At 45.9% G+C, this 25,020-nt stretch overlaps 1 protein-coding gene across 1 annotated transcript in view; it reads right to left on the bottom strand.

Moving 5' to 3' along the window:
- The window catches only part of lpcat2 (lysophosphatidylcholine acyltransferase 2), a 108,413-nt gene that overhangs the window by 66,200 nt on the left and 17,193 nt on the right, over positions 1–25,020 (bottom strand). The window contains exon 7 of the mRNA XM_070897989.1: positions 17,034–17,068. Within this exon, the coding sequence (XP_070754090.1) occupies positions 17,034–17,068 (35 nt within the window). The remainder of the gene's footprint in view (positions 1–17,033; positions 17,069–25,020) is intronic.

Below are 25,020 nucleotides of genomic sequence, written 5' to 3' on the forward strand. Positions count from 1 at the left end.
CGGTTCCAATGCCACAGGAATTTGAATCCCTCCCTGCTGCACCACTGCTCAAGCCACGTATTCATCTGCGCTATCCTGCGATTCCTACTCTGACTAGCACGTGGCACTGGTAGCAATCCCGAGATTACTACTTTTGAGGTCCTACTTTTTAATTTAGCTCCTAGCTCCTTAAATTCGTTTCGTAGGACCTCATCCCTTTTTTTACCTATGTCGTTGGTACCAATGTGCACCACGACAACTGGCTGTTCTCCCTCCCATTTCAGAATGTCCTGCACCCGCTCCGAGACATCCTTGACCCTTGCACCAGGGAGGCAACATACCATCCTGGAGTCTCGGTTGCGGCCGCAGAAACGCCTATCTATTCCCCTCACCATTGAATCCCCTATCACTATCGCGCTCCCAATCTTTTTCCTGCCCTACTGTGCAGCAGAGCCAGCCACGGTGCCATGAACTTGGCTGCTGCTGCCCTCCCCTGATGAGTCATCCCCTCCAACAGTACTCAAAGCGGTGTATCTGTTTTGCAGGGGGATGACCACAGGGGACCCCTGCACTACCTTCCTTGCACTGCTCTTCCTGCTGGTCTTCCATTCCCTATCTGGCTGTGGACCCTTCTCCTGTGGTAAGACCAACTCACTACACGTGATACTCACGTCATTCTCAGCATCGTGGATGCTCCAGAGTGAATCCACCCTCAGCTCCAATTCCGCAACGCGGACCGTCAGGAGCTCGAGGCGGATACACTTCTCACACACGTAGTCCTCAGGGACACCGGAAGTGTCCCCGAGTTCCCACATGGTACAGGAGGAGAGCATATCACGTGACCGAGCTCTCCTGCCATGCCTTAACCCTTAGATACCCTTAAATTGGTAATAACAATGTTACAGTTCACTTACTGATATAAAAAATAAAAAGAAAAGCGACTCACCAATCACCAGCCAATCACTTACCCCATTGGCTGTGACGTCACCTTTTGATTCCTTTCTACTTCTATTTTACTTTCTCTCCCGCTGTAGCTGCACCGGTACCGGTACGCCTTTATAGGCCGCTCCCGCCTCTCACCAACTGCCGCTGGCTCTCGATCTCCCGCTGGGCCTTTTATAGGCCGCTCCCGCCTCTCACCAACTGACGCTGGCTCTCGATCTCCCGCTGGGCCTTTTATAGGCCGCTCCCGCCTCTCACCAACTGCCGCTGGCTCTCGATCTCCCGCTGGGCCTTTTATAGGCCGCTCCCGCCTCTCACCAACTGACGCTGGCTCTCGATCTCCCGCTGGGCCTTTTATAGGCCGCTCCCGCCTCTCACCAACTGCCGCTGGCTCTCGATCTCCCGTTGGGCCTTTTATAGGCCGCTCCCGCCTCTCACCAACTGCCGCTGGCTCTCGATCTCCCGCTGGGCCTTTTATAGGCCGCTCCCGCCTCTCACCAACTGCCGCTGGCTCTCGATCTCCCGCTGGGCCTTTTATAGGCCGCTCCCGCCTCTCACCAACTGCCGCTTATATTATATTGTCTAACTACCCCCAGAGACCCCATCTCCAGGAATGGTCTCCATGTGATCCCTGCTCAAACTCCTCTTGTTAAAGGTTCGGAGAAACAGAGCGGTTCATCCTCAGTCCACAGGAAATGAAAAGCAATTGCACCATAGCGTGGTAAAAGCAGATCAAAATCCATAGTACTCCATATGGATAGCTCTTCATCTCAGCCATGCTACCAAGGAAAGGCACCAAGCAAGGCTAAATATTTGCTTATAGAGAGGAGAAAACAAGCTGCAAAGTGTGGAAGAGTCACCTCAGACCACTTTCTAGGTGATAGTTTCAAAATGCCATTAGCAGAAGCTCTCCCATCATCAAAAGGATAGTATGCAGGTACAGCAAGTGATTAGGAAGGCCAATGGAATCTTTATTGCAAAAGGGATGGAGTATAAAAGCAGGGAAGTCTTGCTATGGCTATACAGGGTATTGGTGAGGCCACACCTGGAAAACTGCATGCAGTTTTGGTTTCTATATTTACGAAAGGATATACTTGCTTTGGAGGCAGTTCAGAGAAGGTTCACTAGGTTGATTCCGGGGATGAGGGGGTTGACTTATGAGGAAAGGTTGAGTAGGTTGGGCCTCTACTTATTGGAATTCAGAAGAATGAGAGGTGATCTTATCGAAACGTGTAAGATTATGAAGGTGCTTGACAAGGTGGATGCAGAGAGGATGTTTCCACTGATGGGGGAGACTAGAACTAGGGGACATGGTCTTAGATTAAGGAGCCATCCATTAAAAACTGAGCTGAGGAGAAATTTCTTCTCGGAGGGTTGTAAATCTGTGGAATTTGATGCCTCATAGAGCTGTGGAAGCTGGGACATTGAATAAATTTAAGACAGAAATAGACAGTTTCTTAAATGATAAGGGGTTACGGGGAGCGGGCAGGCTAGTGGAGTTAAGTCCATGATCAAATCAGCCATGATCTTATTGAATGACCAGAGCAGGCTCGAGGGGCCGTATGGCCTGCTCTTGCTCCTATTTCTTATGTTCTTATGATGTTCATAGATCTGGATGGTGTTGGGAAAAATATCTTTTAAAAACGTTCTAGTTTGACTTCATTCTATCATACATTTCCAAAAAGCAATGTTTGTAGCAGTTATAGAAAAGGAATGTTCTCTAGTCTAACTGATTATTGATAAATTACAGAAATGTCCATCACAGACTTTGGAGAGAATCATAACATGGAAGGGTTCTCTGCATACCGAGAAGTCATCTTCAGTTGTTTTGAACATCAGACATGTGGCCTACAAAGTAAACAAGTAACTGTCTCCACCATATTGGAATACAAAACTTTCACTCTCACAGATGAGTGGAGAAAGATGATAAAAAATTGGCTTTTGGACGAAAGTGAACTTTAAATATTTACAATTTAAATCAAATGCAATGACAAAAAATACCTGCAAAAGTAGGCAAACATAGTTTTCAACTGAAAACAAACATCGGAGAGTCAGGTCAACTAGCGATGGGCAATAAATCGCAGTGGTGCCCACATCCTGACGATGAATAAATAAAAATGGAATCCCTTTTTAAGATGTTAGTGGTTACTCATAAAGCACTTTTATTGCCAAAGGATCCCATTACGAGCATGTTAGACCTGTGGAAAAACAGCCACTCTGCACTCTCTTTCTCTCTCTCTGGCAGGGACCACAGGAAATAAAATGATGGTGATTCCCACCTAAACAGGTCAGGAAAGGACTGCTTGATGCAGTGGTGCACTGGCTACCCAATTGTGTGGCTGATATCCCTCAAAGCAGTCTGGAAAGATCTGAGGGCATAAAAATTCATTTGACATTTATAGCTATTTCCTAGTTAAAATTAGCTACAATTCAAGGGGCAGCAGCTAGTATACGTCCAAGACAACCTCAGGCACAGTCTTCACAGGCCTTGCCTTGCAGGCATATTCAGGAAAGACTGCCTTGATCTATACAATCTCTGGCATGGATGGACATTTGTGTCCTGGGGCTACATGGCACCTATGGAGCTGGATTAGCCTAGCCTCTGTCCACTCCTCCACTATCATCTTCTTTCTTCGAGAGGAACAATGGAATTCCAGGTGGAAATTCCATAGCCCTGGAAATGTCTCCACTAATATTTAATTTTCTACTATAATGTTCCGGGTCTAGTTTCTAGGAAAGTTCTTTAATCCTTATCAGGTCCAAACAACTCTAACTGGATATTTGCAGCCCTTTAAATCTTACATTAACTGATTCTACATGCTCCTTCTCTGGGAAACTGCACTGCAATTAACAATGCCACCATTACTTTTTGGGGATAGGGGTGGGGTAGTCTTTCAGAACAATTATGTGGAAAAGTGAGCCCTACCCACTCATCGGTATTTACATGTAGTGAGATGGGGTTTGGGAAAATAAGGGTAACTGAAAGCAGTAGAAATGTTGAAATCAGTGTAATAAAAATGGACAGTGGCAGCATGGATACGAAGCTGGCTAAGTGACAGGAAACAGTAAGTAGTGGTGAATGGTTGTTTTTCGGACTGGAGTAAGGTATACAGTGGTGTTCCCCAGAGGTCGGTTCTAAGACCACTGCTTTTCTTGATCTATATTAATGAAAATTAGAAATTTACAGCGAAGAAGAAGGCTATTTCGGCCCATCATGTACATGCCGGCCGATAAAGAGCCGCACAGCTCTTGGTCAGCAGCCCTAAAGGTTACATATAAACCTATGAACAATGACGGAAATGCAAAGAGCACCCAGCCCAACCAATCCACCTCACACAACTGCGACACCCCTTAAACTGAAACATTCTACACTCCACCCCAACCAAAGCCATGTGATCTCGTGGGAGAGGCAAAAACCAGATAAAAGCCCAGGCCAATTTTGGGAGAAAAATCTGGGAAAATTCCTCTCCGACCCATCCAGGCGATTGAAATTAGTCCAGGAGATCACCCTGGCCTTATTAGATTCTCTACAGTACTTACCATTATATCTGCGTTGTCCAACAAAAGGTCATCCAGTCTAATCCCAATTACAGCTCTAGGTCCGTAACCCTGCAGGTTACGGCACTTTAAGTTCCCATCCAACCATCTCTTAAAAGTGGTGAGGGTTTCTGCATCCACCACTCTTCCAGGCAGCGAGTTCCAGATCACCAAAACCCTCTGCGTAAAGAGGCCCCCCTCAAATCCCCTCGTAATAGACCCCTCCACCAATGGAAATGACCTGACTATCCACTATGTCCAAGCCCCTCAATAATTTGTACACCTCAATGTGGTCTCCTCTCAACCTCCTCTGTTCCAATGAGAACAAATCCAGCCTATCCAATCTGTCCTCATAACTAAGATTCTCCATTCCAGGCAGCATCCTAGTAAATCTCCTCTGCACCCTCTCTAGTGCAATCACGTCCTTCCTATAATACGGCGACCAAAACTGCACGCAGTACTCCAGCTGTGGCCTAACTAAATTATTATACAATTTAAGCATAACTTCCCTGCTCTTATATTCTATGCCTCGGCTGATAAAGGAAAGCATTCCGTATGTCTTCTTAATCACCTTATCCACCTGGTCTGCTACTTTCAGGGATCTATGGACAAGCACTCCAAGGTCCCTTTGTTCATCTACACTATTAAGTGGCCTACCTCTTAATGTGTATACCCTGTCCTTATTAGCCCTCCCTTAGTGCATCACCTCACATTTCTCTGAATTAAATTCCATTTGCCACTGCTCTGCCCACCTGACCAATAGACTGATATCCTCTTGCAGCCCATGACTTTCCTCCTCATTATCAACCACACAGCCAATTTTAGTGTTGTCTGCAAACTTCTTAACAATACTCCCTATATTCAAATCTAAATCGTTTATATATACCACAAAAAGCAAGGGACCTAGTGCTGAGCCCTGTGGAACCCCACTGGAAACATCCTTCCAGTCACAAAACATCCATCAATCATTACCCTTTGCTTCCTACCTCCAAGCCAATTTTGGATCCAACTTGCCATTTTGCCTTGGATCCCATGGGCTTTAACCTTCATGACCAGTCTACCATGTGGGACCTTATCAAAAGCTTTGCTAAAGACCATATATATTATATTGTATGCACTACCCGCATCGACCCTCTTGGTTACCTCCTCAAAAAATTCAATCAGGTTAGTCAAACACGATCTTCCTTTAACAAATCCGTGCTGACTGTCCCTAATTAATCCTTTTCTTTCCAATTGTAGATTTATCCTGTCTTTCAGGATTTTTTCCAATAATTTTCCCACCACTGAGGTTAGGCTGACAGGCCTGTAATTACTCAGTCTATCCTTTTCTCCCTTCTCAAACAAGGGTACTGTCATGTATTCAACCAGCATTTTAACCCATGTATAAACTGACCTAAGTTGTACACCGTGAGAACACTGACCACTAAGTGGGAGACACTCCTAACCTGGACCGTCAGGTATAAAAGGGGAAGCTCCACCCACCTTCATCACTTGAGTGCTAAGGAATAAAGGACAGGTCACAGACTGACCTTCTCTCAAGCATGGGCCTCGTGTGCATTTATACTGTGTAGTAAGGACGTATCAATGGCGACAAGAAACTGGGATTTAAACCATGCGAGCATGGCCACTAGCAGAACAGACAAGAGGTACTGTGTTAAGGAATGGTTGGGACAGAGATTCAACATTGTTAAAGCAGCACACAATTCTCCAGGCAGTCAGGCTTGCCCCAACATGTAGCCGAACCCAGAGGGGGAGTCATTCCGGTGCTAGGCAGCACCACGGTAGTCGTGACCCACAAAGATTCGGAGAACAGGTTGCCACTCTGGATTGTCCCAGGGGACGGTCCCGCACTACTGGGGAGGAGTTGGCTTGCTGTCATGAACTGGAAATGGGGCGATGTCAATGCAATTTCCTCCGTGGAGCGAGTATCATGCTCACAGGTCCTGGACAAATTTGACTCATTATTTCAACCCGGCATTGGCACTTTCATGGGGGCCAAGGTAGTGATTCACATAAACCCGGACGCCAGACCAGTACATCACAAGGCCAGAGCGGTGCCGTACGTGATGCGGGAAAAGATAGAAGGCGAATTGGACCGCCTGTTGAGGGAAGGCATCATCTCGCCAGTCGAATTCAGTGACTGGGCGAGCCCGATTGTGCCGGTGCTCAAGGCGGATGGGTCGGTCAGGATATGTGGCGATTACAAGGCCACCATCAATCGGGTGTCAATCCAAGACCAGTACCCGCTACCGAGAGCGGAGGACCTCTTTGCGACGCTATCCGGTGGCAAACTTTTTTCAAAATTGGACCTGACCTCAGCTTACATGACCCAGGAACTGGCGAGTGAGTCGAAGAAGCTGACCACCATCACGACACACAAGGGGTTGTTTGAGTACAACAGATGTCCGTTCGGGATTTGCTCGGCCGCCGCGATCTTCCAACGAAATATGGAAAGCCTCAAGTCGATTCCAGGGACGGTGGTTTTTCAGGACGACATCCTCATTACAGGTTACGATACTGAAGAACACCTCCACAACCTGGAGGAGCTGCTACGCAGACTGGACTGGGTAGGTCTGCGACTGAAAAAGGCGAAGTGCGCCTTCCTAGCTCCAGAGGTAGAATTCCTGGGGATGAGGGTAGCAGCAGACGGGATCAGCCCTACTACATCCAAGACGGAAGCGATCCAGAGAGCACCCAAACCCCGTAACACGACGGAGCTGCGTTCGTTCCTGGGGCTCCTGAACTATTTTGGTAACTTTCTTCCCAAATTGAGCACGCTGCTAGAGCCACTACACGTGCTCCTACGCAAAGGTCGCGAATGGGTCTGGGGGGACAGCCAGGAAAGGGCTTTTAATAGAGCATGCAATTTGTTATGTTCCAACAATCTGTTAACGCTATATGACCCATGTAAGAAACTTGTGTTAACGTGCGATGCGTCGTCCTATGGGGTCGGGTGTGTGTTGCAGCATGTCAATGCCAAGGGTCAGTTACAGCCGGTAGCTTATGCCTCCAGGAGTCTGTCCCAGGCAGAAAGGGGCTACGGGATGGTAGAAAAGGAGACGCTCGCATGTGTATATGCGGTAACGAAAATGAACCAGTAGCTGTTTGGCAGGAAATTTGAGCTGGAGACAGATCACAAACCCCTAACGTCCCTTTTGGCCGACAACAAGGCCATAAATGCAAACGCATCAGCCCGCATACAGAGATGGGCACTCACGTTAGCTGCCTATGACCACACAATTCGGCACAGACCAGGCACCGAAAACTGCGCCGATGCACTCAGCAGGCTCCCACTAGCCACCACTGAGGGGGCTATCGAGCATGGTGCTGAGATGGTCATGGCTGTTGAAGCTTTCGGAAGCGAAGGCTCACCCGTGACAGCCAGTCAGATTAAAGTCTGGACAAATAGAGACCCGCTATTGTCTCTAGTCAAGAAATGTGTCCTGAATGGGGACTGGGCATGCCCTGAGAAATTTAAACCATTTCACAGGTGCAAGGATGAACTCTCGATTCAGACCGATTGCCTACTGTGACGATGGGCAGAGAGGTGTTCATCAGAGAACTCCACAATGGGCACCCGGGCATTGTCACGATGAAGGCAATTGCCAGGTCACACGTTTGGTGGCCAGGGATAGACGCAGATCTGGAACTTTGTGTTCGCAGGTGCAACACGTGTGCCCAGCTGGGCCATGCGCCCAGGGAAGCCCCCCTTAGTCCCTAGCCATGGCCCGCCAAGCCTTGGTCACGCATCCATGTGGACTACGCAGGTCCTTTCATGGGGAAAATGTTTTTGGTTGTAGTAGACGCCTACTCCAAATGGATCGAGTGTGACATTTTAAATTCAAGCACATCCTCTGCCACGGTAGAACATCTACGGGCAATGTTCGCCGCCCACGGTCTACCGGACATCTTGGTCAGCGACAATGGCCCGTGCTTCACAAGCACTGAATTCCAGGACTTCATGGCAGGCAATGGAATTAACCATGTTAGAACGGCACCGTTCAAGCCGGCCTCAAACGGCCAGGCAGAACAAGCAGTGCAGATAATCAAACAGGGGATGCTCAGATTCCAAGGGGGTTCCCTACAAACCCGCTTATCACGCCTCCTGTTGGCCTATAGATGCCGACCACACTCGCTCACAGGGGTTCCACCCGCAGAGCTACTAATGAAAAGGACGCTCAAAACCCGATTATCCCTTATACACCCCACCATGAAAGAAATTGTCAAGAGCAGGCGCCAGTCACAATATCACTACCATGACAGGAATGCGAGGGCGCGATGTATTGATGTAAATGATCCTGTTTTTGTCCTCAACTACGCTGCAGGGCCCAAATGTGGTTGCCAAAGAGGGAAATAGGATTCTGGTAGTTCAACTTACCAATGGACAAATCTGCCGCAAACATGTGGATCAAACAAAAAGGAGGTTCAACAACTCCATAGAAGAAGCAGAGGAAGAACACGATATAGAGTTCACTCCACCACAGGTGACCGAACACCGGAACCAAAGGGAGGAGAGCCCAGTCACTGTGGGCAGTCCGGACAGGCCTGAGGCACTGCAAACAGCAGACACTCAGGCCAGCGCCCAACAACCGGAGCCCCAACTCAGCGCTCTACAAGGGAGCGTAAACCACCAGAGAGACTCAACCTGTGATCCCAATAAGACTTTGGGGGGGGGGAGGTGATGTCATGTATTCAACCAGCATTGTAACCCATGTATAAACTGACCTAAGTTGTACACCGTGAGAACACTGACCACTAGGTGGGAGACACTCCTAACCTGGACCTTCAGGTATAAAAGGGGAAGCTCCACCCACCTTCATCAGTTGAGTGCTAAGGAATAAAGGACAGGTCACAGACTGACCTTCTCTCAAGCATGGGCCTCGTGTGCATTTATACTGTGTAGTAAGGACGTATCAGGTACTACATTAGCAGTCCTCCAATCCTCTGGCACCATGCCCAGATCCAAAGAGGACTGGAAATTGATGATCAAGGCCTCTGCTATTTCCTCTTTTACTTTGCTTAACAGCTTGGTATGCATTTCATCTGGGCCAGTGGACTTATCTACTTTCAAAGCTGCTAAACCCCTTAATACTTCCTCTCTCACTGTATTTATTTCATCCAGAATATCACATTCCTCCTCGATTGCAGTATCTGCATTGTCCCTTTCCTTTGTGAAAACAGATGCAAAGTATTCGTTAAGAACCTTACCAACATCTTCGGCCTCCATACAAAGATTACCCTCATGGTCTCTAATAGGCCCTACCCTTCCTTTAGTTACCCTCTTACTCTGGATATATTTATGGAAGATCTTAGGGTTTTCCTTAATTTTACTAGCCAAGAATTTCTCGTGCTCTCTCTTAGCATTCCTAATATCCTTTTTAATTTTGCCTCTTAACTTTCTATATTCCTCCAGATTCTATAGTATTTAGCCGTTGGTATATGACATAAGCTTCCCTTTTTTTTCTTTATTCTTCCCTGTAAGTCCCTAGACATCCAGGGGGCTCTAGAATTATTATTCCCAACCTTTTTCTTTAAGGGCACGTTTGGCCTGCGCCTTCCGGATCTCCTCCTTGAATGCCTCCCACTGTTCCGACACTGATTTACCCACAAGTCGCTGTTTCCAGTTGGCTATGGCCAAATCACTCCTTAACTTAGTAAAATTTGCTTTTCCCCAATTCGGGATCCAGGCCTATCCTTGTCCTTATCCATAACCAACTTGAATCTGACTGAATTATGGTCACTGGCACCCAAGTGCTCTCCCACTAATACTCCTTCAACCTGCCCAGCTTCATTCCCCAAAATTAAATCCAAGACCGCCCTCTCTCATGTTGGGCTAGTTACATACTGACTCAAAGTTCTCCTGAATGCATTTCAAGAATTCCGCACCCTCTATACCCTTCACACTATGTTTGTTTCAATCAATATTTGGATAGTTAAAATCCCCTACTTTACTACCCTATGGTTTTTGGACTTCACAGCAATTTGCCTACATATTTGCTCCTCTATCTCCCTCCCACTATTTGGGGGTCTATAATACACACCCAGCAGTGTGATCGCCCCTTTTTTATTTTTTATTTCGACCAATATGGCCTCATTTGATAATCCCTCCAACATATCATCCCTCCTCACTGCTGTAATAGTTTCTTTAATCAGTACCGCAACAACCGCCTCTCTGTCTTGTCTAAAAATTCTATAACCAGGAATATTGATCTGCCAAACCTGCCCCTCTTTCAGCCATATTTCTGTAATGTCTAGAATGTCATACTCCCAAGTGTCTACCTGTGCTCTCAGTTCATCCGCCTTATGAATTGGACTTGGGCACAATTTCAAAATTTGCAGATGACACAAAACTTGGAAGTATCATGAACAGTGAGGAGGATAGTGATAGACTTCAAGAAGACAGACAGGCTGGTGAAATGGGCAGACATGTGGCAGATGAAATTTAACGCCCAAGTGCGAAGTGATACATTTGGTAGGAAGAACGACGAGACACCGTCTATTACTAAAAGGGGTGCATGAACAGAGAAACCTGGATGTATATGTGCACAAATCATTGAAGGTGGCAGGGCAGGTTGAGAAAGTGGTTTAAAAAAAATATGGGATCCTGCGCTTCATAAATAGAGGCATAGAGTACAAAAGCAAGGAAGGTATGCTAAACCTTCATAAAACACTGGTTTGGCCTCAACTGGAGTATTGTGACCAATTCTGGGTACCGTACTTTAGGAAGGATGTGAAGGCCTTAGAGAGGATGCAGAAAAAATTTATGAGAATTATTCCAGCGATGAGGGACTTCAGTTACGTGGATAGACTAGAGAAGCTGGGTTTGTTCTCCTTAGAACAGAGAAGGTTGAGAGGAGATTTGATAGAGGTGTTCAAAATCATGAGGGGCCTAGACAGAGTAGATAGAGAGAAACCTTCCCATTGGCAGAAGGGTCGAGAACCAGAGGCCACAGATTTAAGGTGATTGGCAAAAGAACCAAAGGCGACATGAGGAAAAAAAATTTTTTACGCAGCAAGTGGTTAGGATCTGGAATGCACTGCCTGAAAGGATGGTGGTGGCAGACTCAATCATGACTTTCAAAATGGAATTGGTAAGTACCTGAAGAAAATAAAATTGCAGGGCTATGGGGAAAGGGCGGGGGAGTGAGACTAGCTGAAGTGCTCTTGCAGAGAGCCGGCACAGGCTTGACGGGCCGAATAGCCTCCTTCTATGCTGCAATCATTGTATGATTCTATAATTCCAGAAGAAAATCTTGCCAACCATTTCTGAATGCAGGCATTCAACAGAAGTCACCCCTCCCCACCTCTACCCCTTAAAAAAATTCTCTCCTGGGAGATCACCTATTTTCAGGTGGCATTACAAAGGAAAATACCCCCCGCCCCCACCCCCCAACCCAGGATTTTAGAAGTGATTGATGTTGGGAGCATTATTGTAGGTCATTCACAAATATTTGAAATTTGCAGTGGAATTAACCCTATACTTAAAAAGTACTGCTTGTTACAAAAGCCTAGTGATTAGCAAAGACTTCAAAGCTTCCATCATCTACAAATGTAAATTCATGGAGCAGAATACATCCTACACATGCTGGAGCTCTGCAAACTTTAAAAAGTTTCTCAGTCTGGGATTTCAACAGCATCCATATGAATGGAACTAAGCTACAAAGAAATCAGCAGTGTGACTTGACTTACTTGAGACGCACCCTGGCTGACTGTGAGCACAAGACTGCACTAATTCAGAAGCAGTCAGAAGAACCACTGGAAAGGCAAAGAGGAGACATTTTCTGGAAAATTAATTTCATGATTTCACTGCAGTCAAGATTAATTTGATGGCAGCAGTAAAGACTGTCCGTTTCAAGGTATACAGGAAGGAGAGAACTTGTTTCTTTGACTTCTCACTCTCAATGTTCTTGCTTCAATAATAGGCAGCCATCAGAGTTTTTCACTTCACTCTCCTGGCAGTTGAATGCAACCCTTGCAGTTGGCTAATGAACAGAGGCAACATATGTTTTTCCATTTGGAATTAAGAGCGTTTTCTGTACGCAGCAAAGGACTTAATCAATTTTATAACTTATGTGAACACTCAAGAGTTAAGTTCTAAAGCAAAGCAACCAAATACAGGACTGCATGGGGGTGGGGGGAGGGGCAGTAATCTCAAAGTGGCAAATTCAATGCAACTTGTAATAATGGTGAGGAAAAAAGAAGTGAACATGGCCACCTGGAGTGCCTTTATGTTGTGCAGGAAGGGATAGATTATGTGATTCCACTCATTCAAAAGTTTTCAGAAAGCAATGGAAATATTTGTTTATCTCCTATTCTTGGCTATGCAATCCAGAACCAGGGGACACAGTCTAAGGATAAGGGGTAAGCCACATAGGACCGAGATAAGGAGAAACTTTTTCAACCAGAGAGTTGTGAACCTATGGTATTCTCTGCCACAGAAAGTTGTTAAGTCCAGTTCGTTGCACATATTCAAAATGGAGTTAGATGTGGCCCTTACGGCTAAAGGGATCGGGGGTATGGAGAGAAGGCAGGGGTGGGGTACTGAGGTTGCATGATCAGCCATGATCATATTGAATGGCGGTGCAGGCTCGAAGGGCTGAATGGCCTGCTCCTGCACTTATTTTCTATGTTTCTATGTTTATACCCATAGAATGTATAGTGTAGCAAACGGGGACTTGTAGACAAGTTCTTAAAGACCATTTCTTTAATAAAAAATTACAATATATCTGACCCAGTAAGAAGTCTGTTCCTTTTGTACAGTATTTTTGACCTCATGCAGACATGCCATTTTATTTTAATGGGTGCTAGCATTTAAGATTTCTGGGATAGATCCATAAAACCCACCACTAATTGAGGACACAGCAGCAACCAATTTGGAATACATTGTCCAAACTCAGATACCTCAGAGCTACCCAAAAATTTGGATCAATTTTCCCCAGTAATTTGTGCCGTTCTTTTGGAGTAGGCTGCTTTTTTTGGCGTCGTGTCAAATTTTTGGCGTATTTATTTTTTTCAAACATTTCCCCTGTGATCTGCGCCGGCGTAACTGACTTAGTTACGATTTTTCTAGGCCAGTTTTTTTTGACGTCATGGGGAGGGTTCCCTCATGTCTGCGCCGTTTTTTTCAATTGTTTGCGGTTTGGCCAATATTTTTTTCTATTACATTGGCATATCTGGCCACTCACAAAAAACCTTCTGGTGAATTAAGAAAACCAGCGCACATTCACAAATCTGCGCTGAAAGACGCATTGTTTTTAAATCGAAGATTTTGGAGCGAGTCAAGAAAACTGTCAAAATCAATAATAAAGTTCAACTTTTTTTTTTAAACCCATCAACATAGAAGAAGTGTAAATTTGTTGGATTTCACAAGTTCTCTCATTTTTTTTTTTTACTCACTCATGCACCACTAGTGAACGTCTTGAAGGTGGCCTGGAGGGTTGTAGGTTTGGCCATCTGAATCGGCCACGTGCCGGACATAATGGCTCGGGGTTCGGCTACAAAACAAGCCGTGGGGGGGGGAGGGAGACAGAGAGATGGAGACAGAGACAGACGATCTTACGGCTTGTAGCCCTGGGAGGGAGGGAGGGAGAGGGAGAGGGGGAGTGAGAGGATCTTACAGCTTGTAGAGAGGTCACAAGACTCAAGGGGAGGTGGTGGGGGGGGGAAGAAAGAGAGGATACCCTGAAGGTTCAGCAACAACTATTCCACGTGGACATGTTTACTGTTTGGAGCTGTTCCGTAAGGTTGTGTTGTGTTAATGGAACATAGTTCAGATTTAATGTAAAATATATTTTATTCAAAAGTATACAATAACTTAACTTTAATAAAATTATTCTTGTATCTAACTTTACTTTAATATCACTCTTTAAGATCACTTAAAAACTTTAAGATCACTTATTAACTTGTAAATTTACATAACTTACAAAAAACTTTTAAGTTGAGATGTTACAACAGTAACAATAACAACAACAGCAGCAAAGAAAGGCTGCACCCATCTCTCATCCCCCTTATTCCAAGACCATCCACTGCCCTTGTTCTTGGACTCCATCACCCCTGCCTGCAGGCAGTGGCACAGTGATTACCAAGCTTATTCTTTCTAACATCTCGGGTACTGCGCACCTCTTGAGGGGGGGGGCATCAACATCAGGCGGCAAGTTGGAGGGCCCGGCTTTGGGCTCTTCAGAGGCTGGTATGGGGATTGCAGTTGATTCTGTCAATGGGCACGGGGTCTGGGCGTGTTGCCTTATTGCAGCAGCTAACTCCAACATGCCGTCGTCATGCACCCTGACAGTGTCTCAGCGGCCTGCAACATTCCCTCCCTAATGGCCAGTGACGTGGTTTGCACTACCTCGGACATTCCCTCCCGAGGCAACTGAACATGCTGCGCGGCGCCAAATTCGAATTTTAGATCAGGCAAACTTGGCAAAATATTTCTGGCACATTTCTGGCCTAGAAAACCTGGCATAACTCTGGCAATACGCCAGAAAATGGGCTTGGGGAAAATTGAGCCCTTAAAGAGGGAAATAATTCATTCACTAAATATTCCAGATAGCTTTTTCTTCTCCTTTAAATGAGCAAAGAAAACAGGCAGAGTCACAAAACTTTAAAAAAAATTAAAGAAGGAACATACAAATAACAACTTGCACTTACATAGCACATTTAATGCAAAAGTATCCCAAGGCACTTCATAAATAGATGTACTGAAAATGGATGCTGAGCCAAAAGGGAAAACATTAGGGTAACTGACCAAAAACTATGCTGAAGAAATGGGATTTGAGGAGGTTTTTAAAAAGGCAGCAGAGGTGTTAGGGGAGAGAGTTCCAAAGAGTCGGGCTATGGCCACTGAAGGCTTTGCCACTAATGGTGGGTCAAGTGGGAGTGGGGCAGAATGCAGAGTTTAATAGTACAGGTGCGTTAAAAAGGTTCAAGAGAAGTGGTGGAGAGGTAGAGCTGGGTATTATCAATGTACTTGTGAAAGCTGGCTCTGTGCCTATGGATGATGATGCCAAGGGGCATTTTCCAGCATAGGAACTAGTTGGGCCCAAGGGTAGATCTTTTTAAGAATTGCAGAGGTGTTGCTGCATGGGAGGGATGAGAAATCACTGCTAGAAATACTTTGGCAGCCTTCAGATAGGTAGGAATGTAACCATGCAAGCGCAATCCAATGGAACAGGACAACGGAATAGGTGGAGGAAGATGGCATGGTGCAACATATTGAATGCAGTGGAAAGGTCACAGTCAGATAACACACCAAGGTCACAGTTGCTGAAGATGTAATTCATGACTTTAGTTTGGTGTTGTGGGAAGGATGGAAGGTTTAAAAAAATCAAAGTCTTCAGAGAAATGACACGGACCTGGGAACTGATGACATGCACAAGGATATTGGAAGAAAAAGGAGTTTGAACATGGGGTGCAAGTTGGCGAGGATGATGGATTAAGTGTGATTCATTCTGAAGGGCTGATGATGGCAGCCCCTATTGCTGGCCTCCTATTCTCCTCCCTCCACAAACTCCAGCTCATGCAGAACTCTGCTGCTTGTATCCTATCTTGCCCCAAGTTCCATGACACTCATCCTTGTTAACATACACTAATTCCCAATCCACCCGATCATTCCTGAAGCTGTCTCCACCGCTTTCTCCTTTTCCTCCCACTCCCAATCTCCCACTCTAGCCTGACCATTTACCCTCCTGCCCTCTTCAAACTCAGGTCTTCCATGAGACTCACTTCTACTCCCTCAAGCATAATGGACCATGATCTAGAGCAGCAGCCAAGGTGTGCCTACAAATGGACACAAGGGCTAAATCTCCAGAAATTAGAAGTTCTAAACAAATTCACAAGATATTTCTGTCAGCCGATCTACTCGACGGCTACTTCAAGTATTGGAAAAAAACATTTTGTATACATACAGCACAATCTATTTTGGGGAATTAATTCTGTATTTAACATATGATATAAGCCCTTGCTCAAAATACATGATGAGTTCATGATTTCACCCAAGTTTTCTGAGGAAATACAAAATTGAACAAATCAACATTACTGCATGACTTCTAAAGACTGGGAGCTAGTCACTCAGTCAGGGAATAGTGCATCATAGAAAGTGAAAGACAATGAAAAGGGATTAAAAGGGGAAAGGAATGCACCTCAAACAAAAAAAAAAGAAATATTTTCTTATCCCTTCAGGTTCCATTCTTTTTCTTTAACACTTTCTGTGGAGGTGGGGAGGATGAAGAGAGAGAACACACAGCTTTCCCTGGCATAAGTGACACAGCGATGACTCATGAACTTAGCCTCAAGTAAACCTAAGTGCGAATATTAGCTGAGACAGAAATTAAAATACAGGAATCGAAGTTATGAGAATGCTCACATTTTACTTAAAAAGGTGCCCTACAAAATATTTTAGCAAAATATTGAATGGCTGTGTGCACAGATGTATTTTATATGTTCCTCTTTGTTTTTCCCAGCCTTTAATAGAAAATTAAATATCTGACATAAACCTACAAGTTGGTTTATTTATTACCAGCCCCATTATTCAATCTTATTTGTAAATTACAAATTAAATTATACAAAAAACTTACGCACTGTGTCCTTGCCAAGTCCAAGTAACCGTGTCCTGTAGGAAAACAGTTTGTCATTAGTTTAACCATTTACAATTTAATTCTTGCCAAACATAAAGCTATTTATATATATTTTAATCTCTGCATTAAAGTTTTTGTGGAAAGAAAAGTTTGTTCTACTAAACAGATACACTCAAGATGTAACTAACTGAAAACATAAACATAAATATAAATATTGAAAATACATTGGCTCAAAATTTGCAGTTGGGATGATAGCGAACTGGCAGCGTTCGTTGTCATTCCACCTTTGAAACTGACCGTAATTTCAGGATTTCGTGCTTGCAGAAATCCCAAAGTTGCGGTGGGTCAATGACAAGTCTGAAACTGGCTGCACTGTGCACCCCCGCCCTCTTACCGCCCCCCAGCCATCCACCCTACCACCAGTGAAATCTCGTAAATCATTGAAACTTGCGAAAAAGTCAACACTTCCGTAGTAATTGCGCTGATAAATTCCCCACTAAAAATTGGACACAGAGATTAGGTGTGACTATGGTTTGAACAGCGTATTGACTGCTAAACAGATGTTAAGGGCCTGGAAAACTAATTTTAATGTTGTGCAGTGTGAATTTTGTCCATTTTAATAAACATTAAGAAACTTTTCAAAAATAATTTTAATTTCTTTTTAAAGTTTGTCCATCCTTATTTCAGGTTTACCTTTTCTCCATGCGAGAACCCCAATCATTCTTTTGCTCTCTAACTATTTTAGAAAGTTAGAATTTTAATGGCTTACTCTTTTCCTTTTTCGCTGTCTGTAAGAATTCTGTTTTTAGATTGTCTGCTTAGTAAGTCTGTTGACGTCACAGCAGTTCGAACAACGGGATCCACATTAAGTTCCGTTGAACTGAACTGAAGGTTGGAAAACCCGAAGTACTCGACACAGGGATTGCGAGATCCTTGTGTGGAGCGTGCTTCAGGGCCAGCAGTGAACACCTTCGCTTCACTGCTGACTGCAAATTTCAGGCCAATTTATTTTTCATTAACAATACTGATTTTTGTCGGTAGAACTTAGTGTTCCAGCTCTCTTGATAAATGAATCAAATAGTGGTTTAATAGTATATCAAGTGAAGTTGAATTGCCAGATTTACAAGTCAATGATTCATGACTTGACCACCACAGCCTTTAAATAGCGTTCTCCAAGTGGCTAGCCGAAGTGACACCTCCTGCAGTGTTGACACCCGGCGATGCTGCAGGGGACAGGAGCTAATATTGCATCCAGGGTGGTAACGGAGCGCTGCACACTGTATGACGTCACAATCTCTGGGGTGCAAGACAGTGAGGTGGTAAGTGTTAGCGGCAGCACAAAACCGCCAGGGAAGTTCAGGGCGTCGCTGAATTCACCATGCCCAGTCGGCAACCCCTTAGAGCTCCATTATCAAACCCCCCCACCTGCAGACGCTAACAGGAGACGCAAAGCAGGCCAATTTCTCCCTGTTTAAGCTTATATATTAATAATTAGAAACTTTATTGAACATTATTTCCAAATCTTTTGGAATCACGGAAGTGAAAGAATTGTTCAAATTGATGTCCTATGTATTAATGTTTAATTACAGGACATTCAGAAATCTGAGCGATTTGCCAGGACGTCTGGTTTTTTTTTGCTTTTCACAGAAATGATTTGGGAATGAATTATATTTAAGTATGGTATTTTAAAACAACGCTATTTTACAGGTTTTAAATAATACAGGCTGCAGTCGCTGAGACAAAGGGTTTATTTATTAATTTTTATAACAGACTTACTGATAAAAGGGAAAACGTCAGATGGACAGCCCTCCCATTTGGTTAGAACAGGCAGAAAAGCAGAAATGAGGGCTAAGGCCAGGGAGTCAGGTTTTAAACAGGCTACAGCAAGGTTCAACTTTTGGCCTCGAGCTAGAAACTAAGATGTATTCAGAATTAGGCTTAAATAATGATGATCAAAACCACCATTAAATGCAAAACCAAAAATGTCTTTATCTTGTTGTGCCAAAACATCAGGATAAACTTTTACCTTACTGTGCACATCAAAACGGAGTGAAATGCCAAAAATATCAAGATTTATAATACTTTCCAAAGTACTTAATTAGATTATTATAGTAACTAAATATTAAACTTGAGTAACCAGATGGACTATTTTTAAAAAAAAAGCTATTTCAGAAAGAAAGACTTGGATTTATATAGCACCTTTCCATGACTACCGGATGTCTCAAAGCGCTTCACAGCCAATGAAGTGCTTTTTGAAGTGTAGTCACTGTTGTAATGTAGAAAACACGGGCAGCCAATATACACACAGCAAGCTGCCACAAACCCTCACCAATTATTCTGGGAGGACTTTTCAATTAGTCCATAAAACCAAGCACACAAAAACTGCTCCTTGCCACCAGAAATGGCCAGAACAATACCTGAACCATTTCTAGCCATCATCAGAGATTAAGACCAGAATCTTTACCTTGGAGTCAGGTTGGGTGCATGCGGGCTGTGTAGCGGGTTGGGAACCCGAAGATTTGAACAGCACGCTCTGCACTGAGCGTTTAACTTAATGGCCCTAATTACAACAGTCATGCGCGTTTCCCAGCTCAATTAAATGGAGCAGGTCTGATGGTGTCACTGGTGACTCATTTTCGACGCTGATATTTAAAGCGGCCTTGCACATATCTCATTTCAAGGTTGCTGTAGGAGTGTAGAAGGTGGTTTCAAGAGCTCTAAATTACACTATAAGACTGACTAATCTGTGGGCATGGAGACAAGACAAAGGGAAGTGCCAAGATTCACAGATGCCTTGCTGGAAGTTCTGGTGCAGGCAGTAAGAGCATGCAGGGAGGTCCTCTTCCCTGGGGATGCATGAAAACAACCACCCAAAGAGACAAAAAGAGCATGGCTGGAGATCACCGAGGAGATCAGTAGTAGGGTTGTCGTGAGGAGGACATGGATCCAGTGCCGGAAGAGATTCAATTATCTCATGAAGTCAGAAAAAGAGAGAGTGCAATGCCACACTCACCTACATCCTGATGTGCCTTCCCAAGCCTACTCCTGCACATCATTCCTCACATCAACCTACTTTGCACATCTACCTATCCCTCTCTGTCTATGCACCTACTCACATCCCCATCTGATTAACCATCAAAGACACTCATCCGAATGCAATCACAGCAAGTAACACCACAGAAGGCGGCCATGTGGCAATGTCACGCCAATTCCTCAGTCACCCTCTACAGATGTAGCCCATCCATTCCTTTCGCTCAAAGTTCTCTTCTTTCCCTGCTTGCAGAAGAGAGCGTACAACAATAGAAGGAGGCAGAGAACCGGAGGTGGTCCTCCAGTCTTCAGTAATTTGACACCAGCAGAGCATGCCCTCGAAATCTCTGGAATTGTAAAGCTGCTAGCAATAAGAGAGGGAGACAACACTTCTAATTCATCTCTTTACTCTCCCTCAGGTCCATCAAGTGCCACCCCCACCCACTCCCCACGCGCAGGAGGAAGACGACTCCTCAGATGAAGCTCCATTCTCTGAGGGTGAGTCAGCAGCCCCACGTGCAGCCAGCACCGATATGCATACCTCGTTGGGTCCTGTGCGAGACAAAAATAACACAGTCACCTGGTGTTTCACACTTCACAAGTGAGCAAGAGCAGATGGTGGGACAGGGACAGCAGTAGAGATTCCTCGCCGGAGGGCGCAGGATGTAAGAGTCATGACTGCTGCCACAGAATCTAGTGCACATATGCATGATGATCTTTTTATGGTTGCAGATGAGCTGCACATTGAGGGAGTAGAAGCCCTTGTAGGTCACAAAACTTTCCTGGGTGATAAGGGGGTGCTTTGATGTGTGCAGTTGATGACGCCCTGCAACTGCAGAAAGTCATCCAGAGCCGCAAAGCCGATCGCCCGCTCAGTAACACTGGCTTCATCAGTGGCAAAGTTTACATAAGTGGTGATCTTGTGAAACATGGCATCAGCCACCTGTGTGATACATCTGTGGGCGGCTGACTGCGAGATCCTGTAAATGGCTTTGACAGCCATTGGTAAGACATGTTCACCAGAATGTCCGGGCAGCAGGTCTTCTTCCAGCAAGCTACAAATTCTGCGATGACCTGCCGCAATAGCTTGGGCTTCATGAAGCATTGCTACTCAATGTTCTGATAGTGACTAGCAATGTGGTGAGTATTGTGTTCCTAACACAGATGAGACTGCACATAGGGAGGTTAAAGTAACAGTGACCTCAGTCCTTATGAAGACACTCCAGATTGAGGGACAGGCCTTAGGGGCCAGCTTATATACAGTGCTCCCAAGGGATGCTGGGATCCCTTGGGACTTCAGGGGATGCGCTCCCTGGTGGCGGAACGTGGGTGTGCATGCTTTACAGATACACAACATCACTCCCGTCCCAAAGTCAAAGTGAAAACTATTTACAAGGTGGGGCAGTCGGGAGCCTATCTTTCCCTGGTGGACTGCCTCGATACAAATGTTTGTTCTGATGTGTTGGCTGTGCCCTCGCTGGGCTGGCCAGTTGTTGGCCCTGCAGGGCAGCTGGGTGAGCCTGGCCTTGCTGGGCTGTTGGGCGTGATGGGTTCAATTTCCTGGTCCGGGGTGGTGTCGTTGATCCTTTGGGTGTGTGTTGTGGGCTTGAAAAAGGTGGTGTCTGCTGTGAGTTGTTCAGGGCAGTCTGTGAACCGCAGCCTCGTTTGGTCCAGGTGCTTTCTGCAAATTTGTCCATTGTCTAGTTTGACTACAAACACCCTACGCCCTTCTTTAGCTATCACCGTGCCTGCGATCCACTTGGGACCATGTCCATAGTTTAGCACATACACAGGGTCATTCAGATCAATTTCCCGTGACACAGTGGCGCGACCATCGTTTACATTTTGTTGCTGCCGCCTGCTCTCTACCTGATCATGCAGGTTGGGGTGAATCAGCGAAAGTCTGGTTTAAAGTGTGCTTTTCATGAGTAGCTCAGCTGGGGGCACCCCTGTGAGTGACTGGGGTCTCGTGCGGTAGCTGAGCAGTACTTGGGACAGGCGGGTTTGGAGTGAGCCTTCTGGTGACTCGTTTGAGGCTCTGTTTGATTGTTTGCACTTTCCATGATACTTGGGACAATCCTCCTTAGATATTAGGGAAAGGATTCAAAGTTTGGCAACATAAAAATGTCACCGCTCTGCCTGCCCATTGGAGGCTGGTTTAAATGGGGCCGAGGTGACATGTTTGATCCCATTGTGGGTCATGAATTCTTTAAATTCAGCACTAGTGAAACATGGCCCGTTGTCACTGACCAGTATGTCAGGCAGGCCATGGGTGGCAAACATGGCCCCCAGACTTTCATTGGTGGTGGTGGCAGAGCTTCCCGACATTATTTCACATTCAATCCATTTTGAAAAAAGCATCCACCACCACCAGGAACATTTTACCAAGAAACGGGCCCACACAGTCGACATGGATCCTCGACCATGGTCTGGAGGGCCAGGACCACAAACTTAGTGGTGACTCTCTGGGCGCGTTGCTCAACTGAGCACACACGCGGCATTGCCGTACACAGGACTCTAAGTCAGAGTCGATACCGGGCTACCACACGTGGGATCTGGCTATCGCTTTCATCATTACTATACCTGGGTGTGTGATGCGGAGATCCGAGATGAACGTCTCCCTGCCCTTTTTGGGTAGCACTACACGGTTACCCCACAACAGGCAGTCTGCCTGAATGGACAGCTCATCCTTTCGCCGCTGGAACGGCTTGATTAGCTCTTGCATTTCAACGGGGATGCTGGCCCAGCTCCCATGCAGTACAGAGTTTTTTTTACAGCAGAGGATCTTGGCTGGTCCAAGTCCTAATCTGACAGGCCGTGACAGGTGATTTATCATTTTCAAACGCTTCCATAACCATCAACAAGTCTGCGGGCTGCGCCATTTCCACCCCCGTGGTGGGCAATGGCAGCCGACAGAGCATCAGCACAATTCTCGGTGCCTGGCCTGTGGCGGATGGAATAGTTATACGCGCGAGTGCCCACCTTTGTATGCAGGCTGAGGCATTAGTATTTATCCCCTTGTTTTCAGCAAACAGGGATATGAGGGGCTTGTGATCGGTTTCCAGCTCAAATTTGAGGCCAAACAGGTACTGATGCATTTTCTTTACCCCGAACACATACGCCAATGCCTCTTTCTCAATCATGCTGTAGGCTCTCTCAGCCTTAGACAAGCTCCTGGAGGCACAGGCGACAGGCTGCAACTTCCCCGCAACATTAGCTTGTTGTAATACACACCCGACTCCGTACGACGATGCATCACATGCTAGCACAACTCTTTTACACGGGTTATACAATACAAGCAGCTTGTTGGAGCATAAAATGTTTCTGGCTTTCTCAAAAGCAATTACTTGGTTGTTTTCCCCATACCCAGTTCTCACCTTTATGCAATAACACATGTAGGGGCTCTAAGAGGGTGCTTAACCTCAGTAGGAAGTTACCAAAATAGTTGGGAGTCCCAGGAACAACCGCAGCTCCGTGACGTTCTGTGGCCTGGGCGCGTTCCTGATAGCCTCTGTCTTGGCGTCTGTGGGCCGAATGCCATCCGCCGCGATCTTTCTCCCCAAAAACTCCACTTCTGTTGCCATGAAGACTCATTTCGATCTCTTCAGCCGCAGCCCTACGCGATCCAGTCACTGGAGGACCTCCTCCAGGTTTTGTAGGTGCTCGAAGGTGTCCCGACCCGTGACCAATATGTCGTCCTGAAAAACCACCGTGCGTGGTACCAACTTGAGTAGGCTCTCCATGTTTCTCTGGAAGATCGCTGCAGCTGACCGAATTCCAAACGGGCGTCTGTTGTAGATGAACAGTCCCTTGTGCGTATTGATGCAGGTGAGGCCCTTCGAAGACTCCTCCAGCTCCTGCGTCATGTAGGCCGAAGTCAGGTCGAGCTTGGTAACATCTTGCCTTCTGCCAACGTCGCAAATAGGTCATCTGCCTTTGGTAGCGGGTATTGGTCCTGTTGAGAGAAACGATTAATAGTTACTTTATAATCGGCGCAAATCCTGACCGTGCCATCACTTTTGAGTCCTGGAACAATTGGGCTGGCCCACTCGCTGAATTCCACTGGGGAGATGATGCCCTCGCGTTGCAGCCTGTCCAGCTCAATTTCCACTCTCTCCCTCATCATGCGAGGTACCGCTCGCGCCTTGTGGTGAATGGGTCGTGCCTCTGGGACCAAGTGGAAAAGTTTCCAATGCCTGGCTCAAAAAGGGAAGGAAATTTGTTGAGAACCTGGGTACATCAGGCCTCATCGACATATGATAGCACTCGGATGTCATCCCAGCCCCAGCGGATTTTGCCCAGCCAGCTCCTTCCAAGCAATGTGGGGCCATCGCACGGGACAATCCAGAGTGGCAGTTCGTGCACCGTGCCCTCGTAGGTGACCTTGATCATGGCGCTGCCCAGGACAGTGATGAGCTCTTTGGTGTATGTTCTCAGTTTCGTGTGGATGGGGCTCAGGGCTGGTCTGAGTGCCTTGTTGCACCACAGTCTCTCAAACATCTTTTTACTCATGATGGATTGGCTAGCGCCAGTTTCCAGTTCCATGGCTACGGGTAAGCCATTCAATTTTACATTTAGCATTATAGGTGGACATTTCGTCGAAAATGGGTGCACCCAGTGTACTTCAGCATCTGCCTCCTCTCTCAGACTCAAAATTGCTTTGATCCACCATGGACCGATCTTCCTCTGCCACGTGGTGGTTAGCAGATTTTGCAGAGCTTGCAGCTCGTTGGAGGTGCCCCATTGTTCCACAGCGCTTGCAAACATACCCTTTGAAGCAGCATGAATAGGCTGAATGGAAGCCTCCACAATGCCAACAAGGTGTGAATTGCCTTGCATTCATCCTCTGTTGCAGACTCGGAGTCATCTGGGTCACCTGAGGCCTGTTGGCAGTCGCAGACGTGTGGTTTCTGCCCTGTACATTTCTGCTCGCAAACACAGTTCCAGTTAATTTATG

Source organism: Pristiophorus japonicus, chromosome 13, assembly GCF_044704955.1.
Source record: "Pristiophorus japonicus isolate sPriJap1 chromosome 13, sPriJap1.hap1, whole genome shotgun sequence".
NCBI classification, from domain to species: Eukaryota; Metazoa; Chordata; class Chondrichthyes; family Pristiophoridae; genus Pristiophorus; species Pristiophorus japonicus.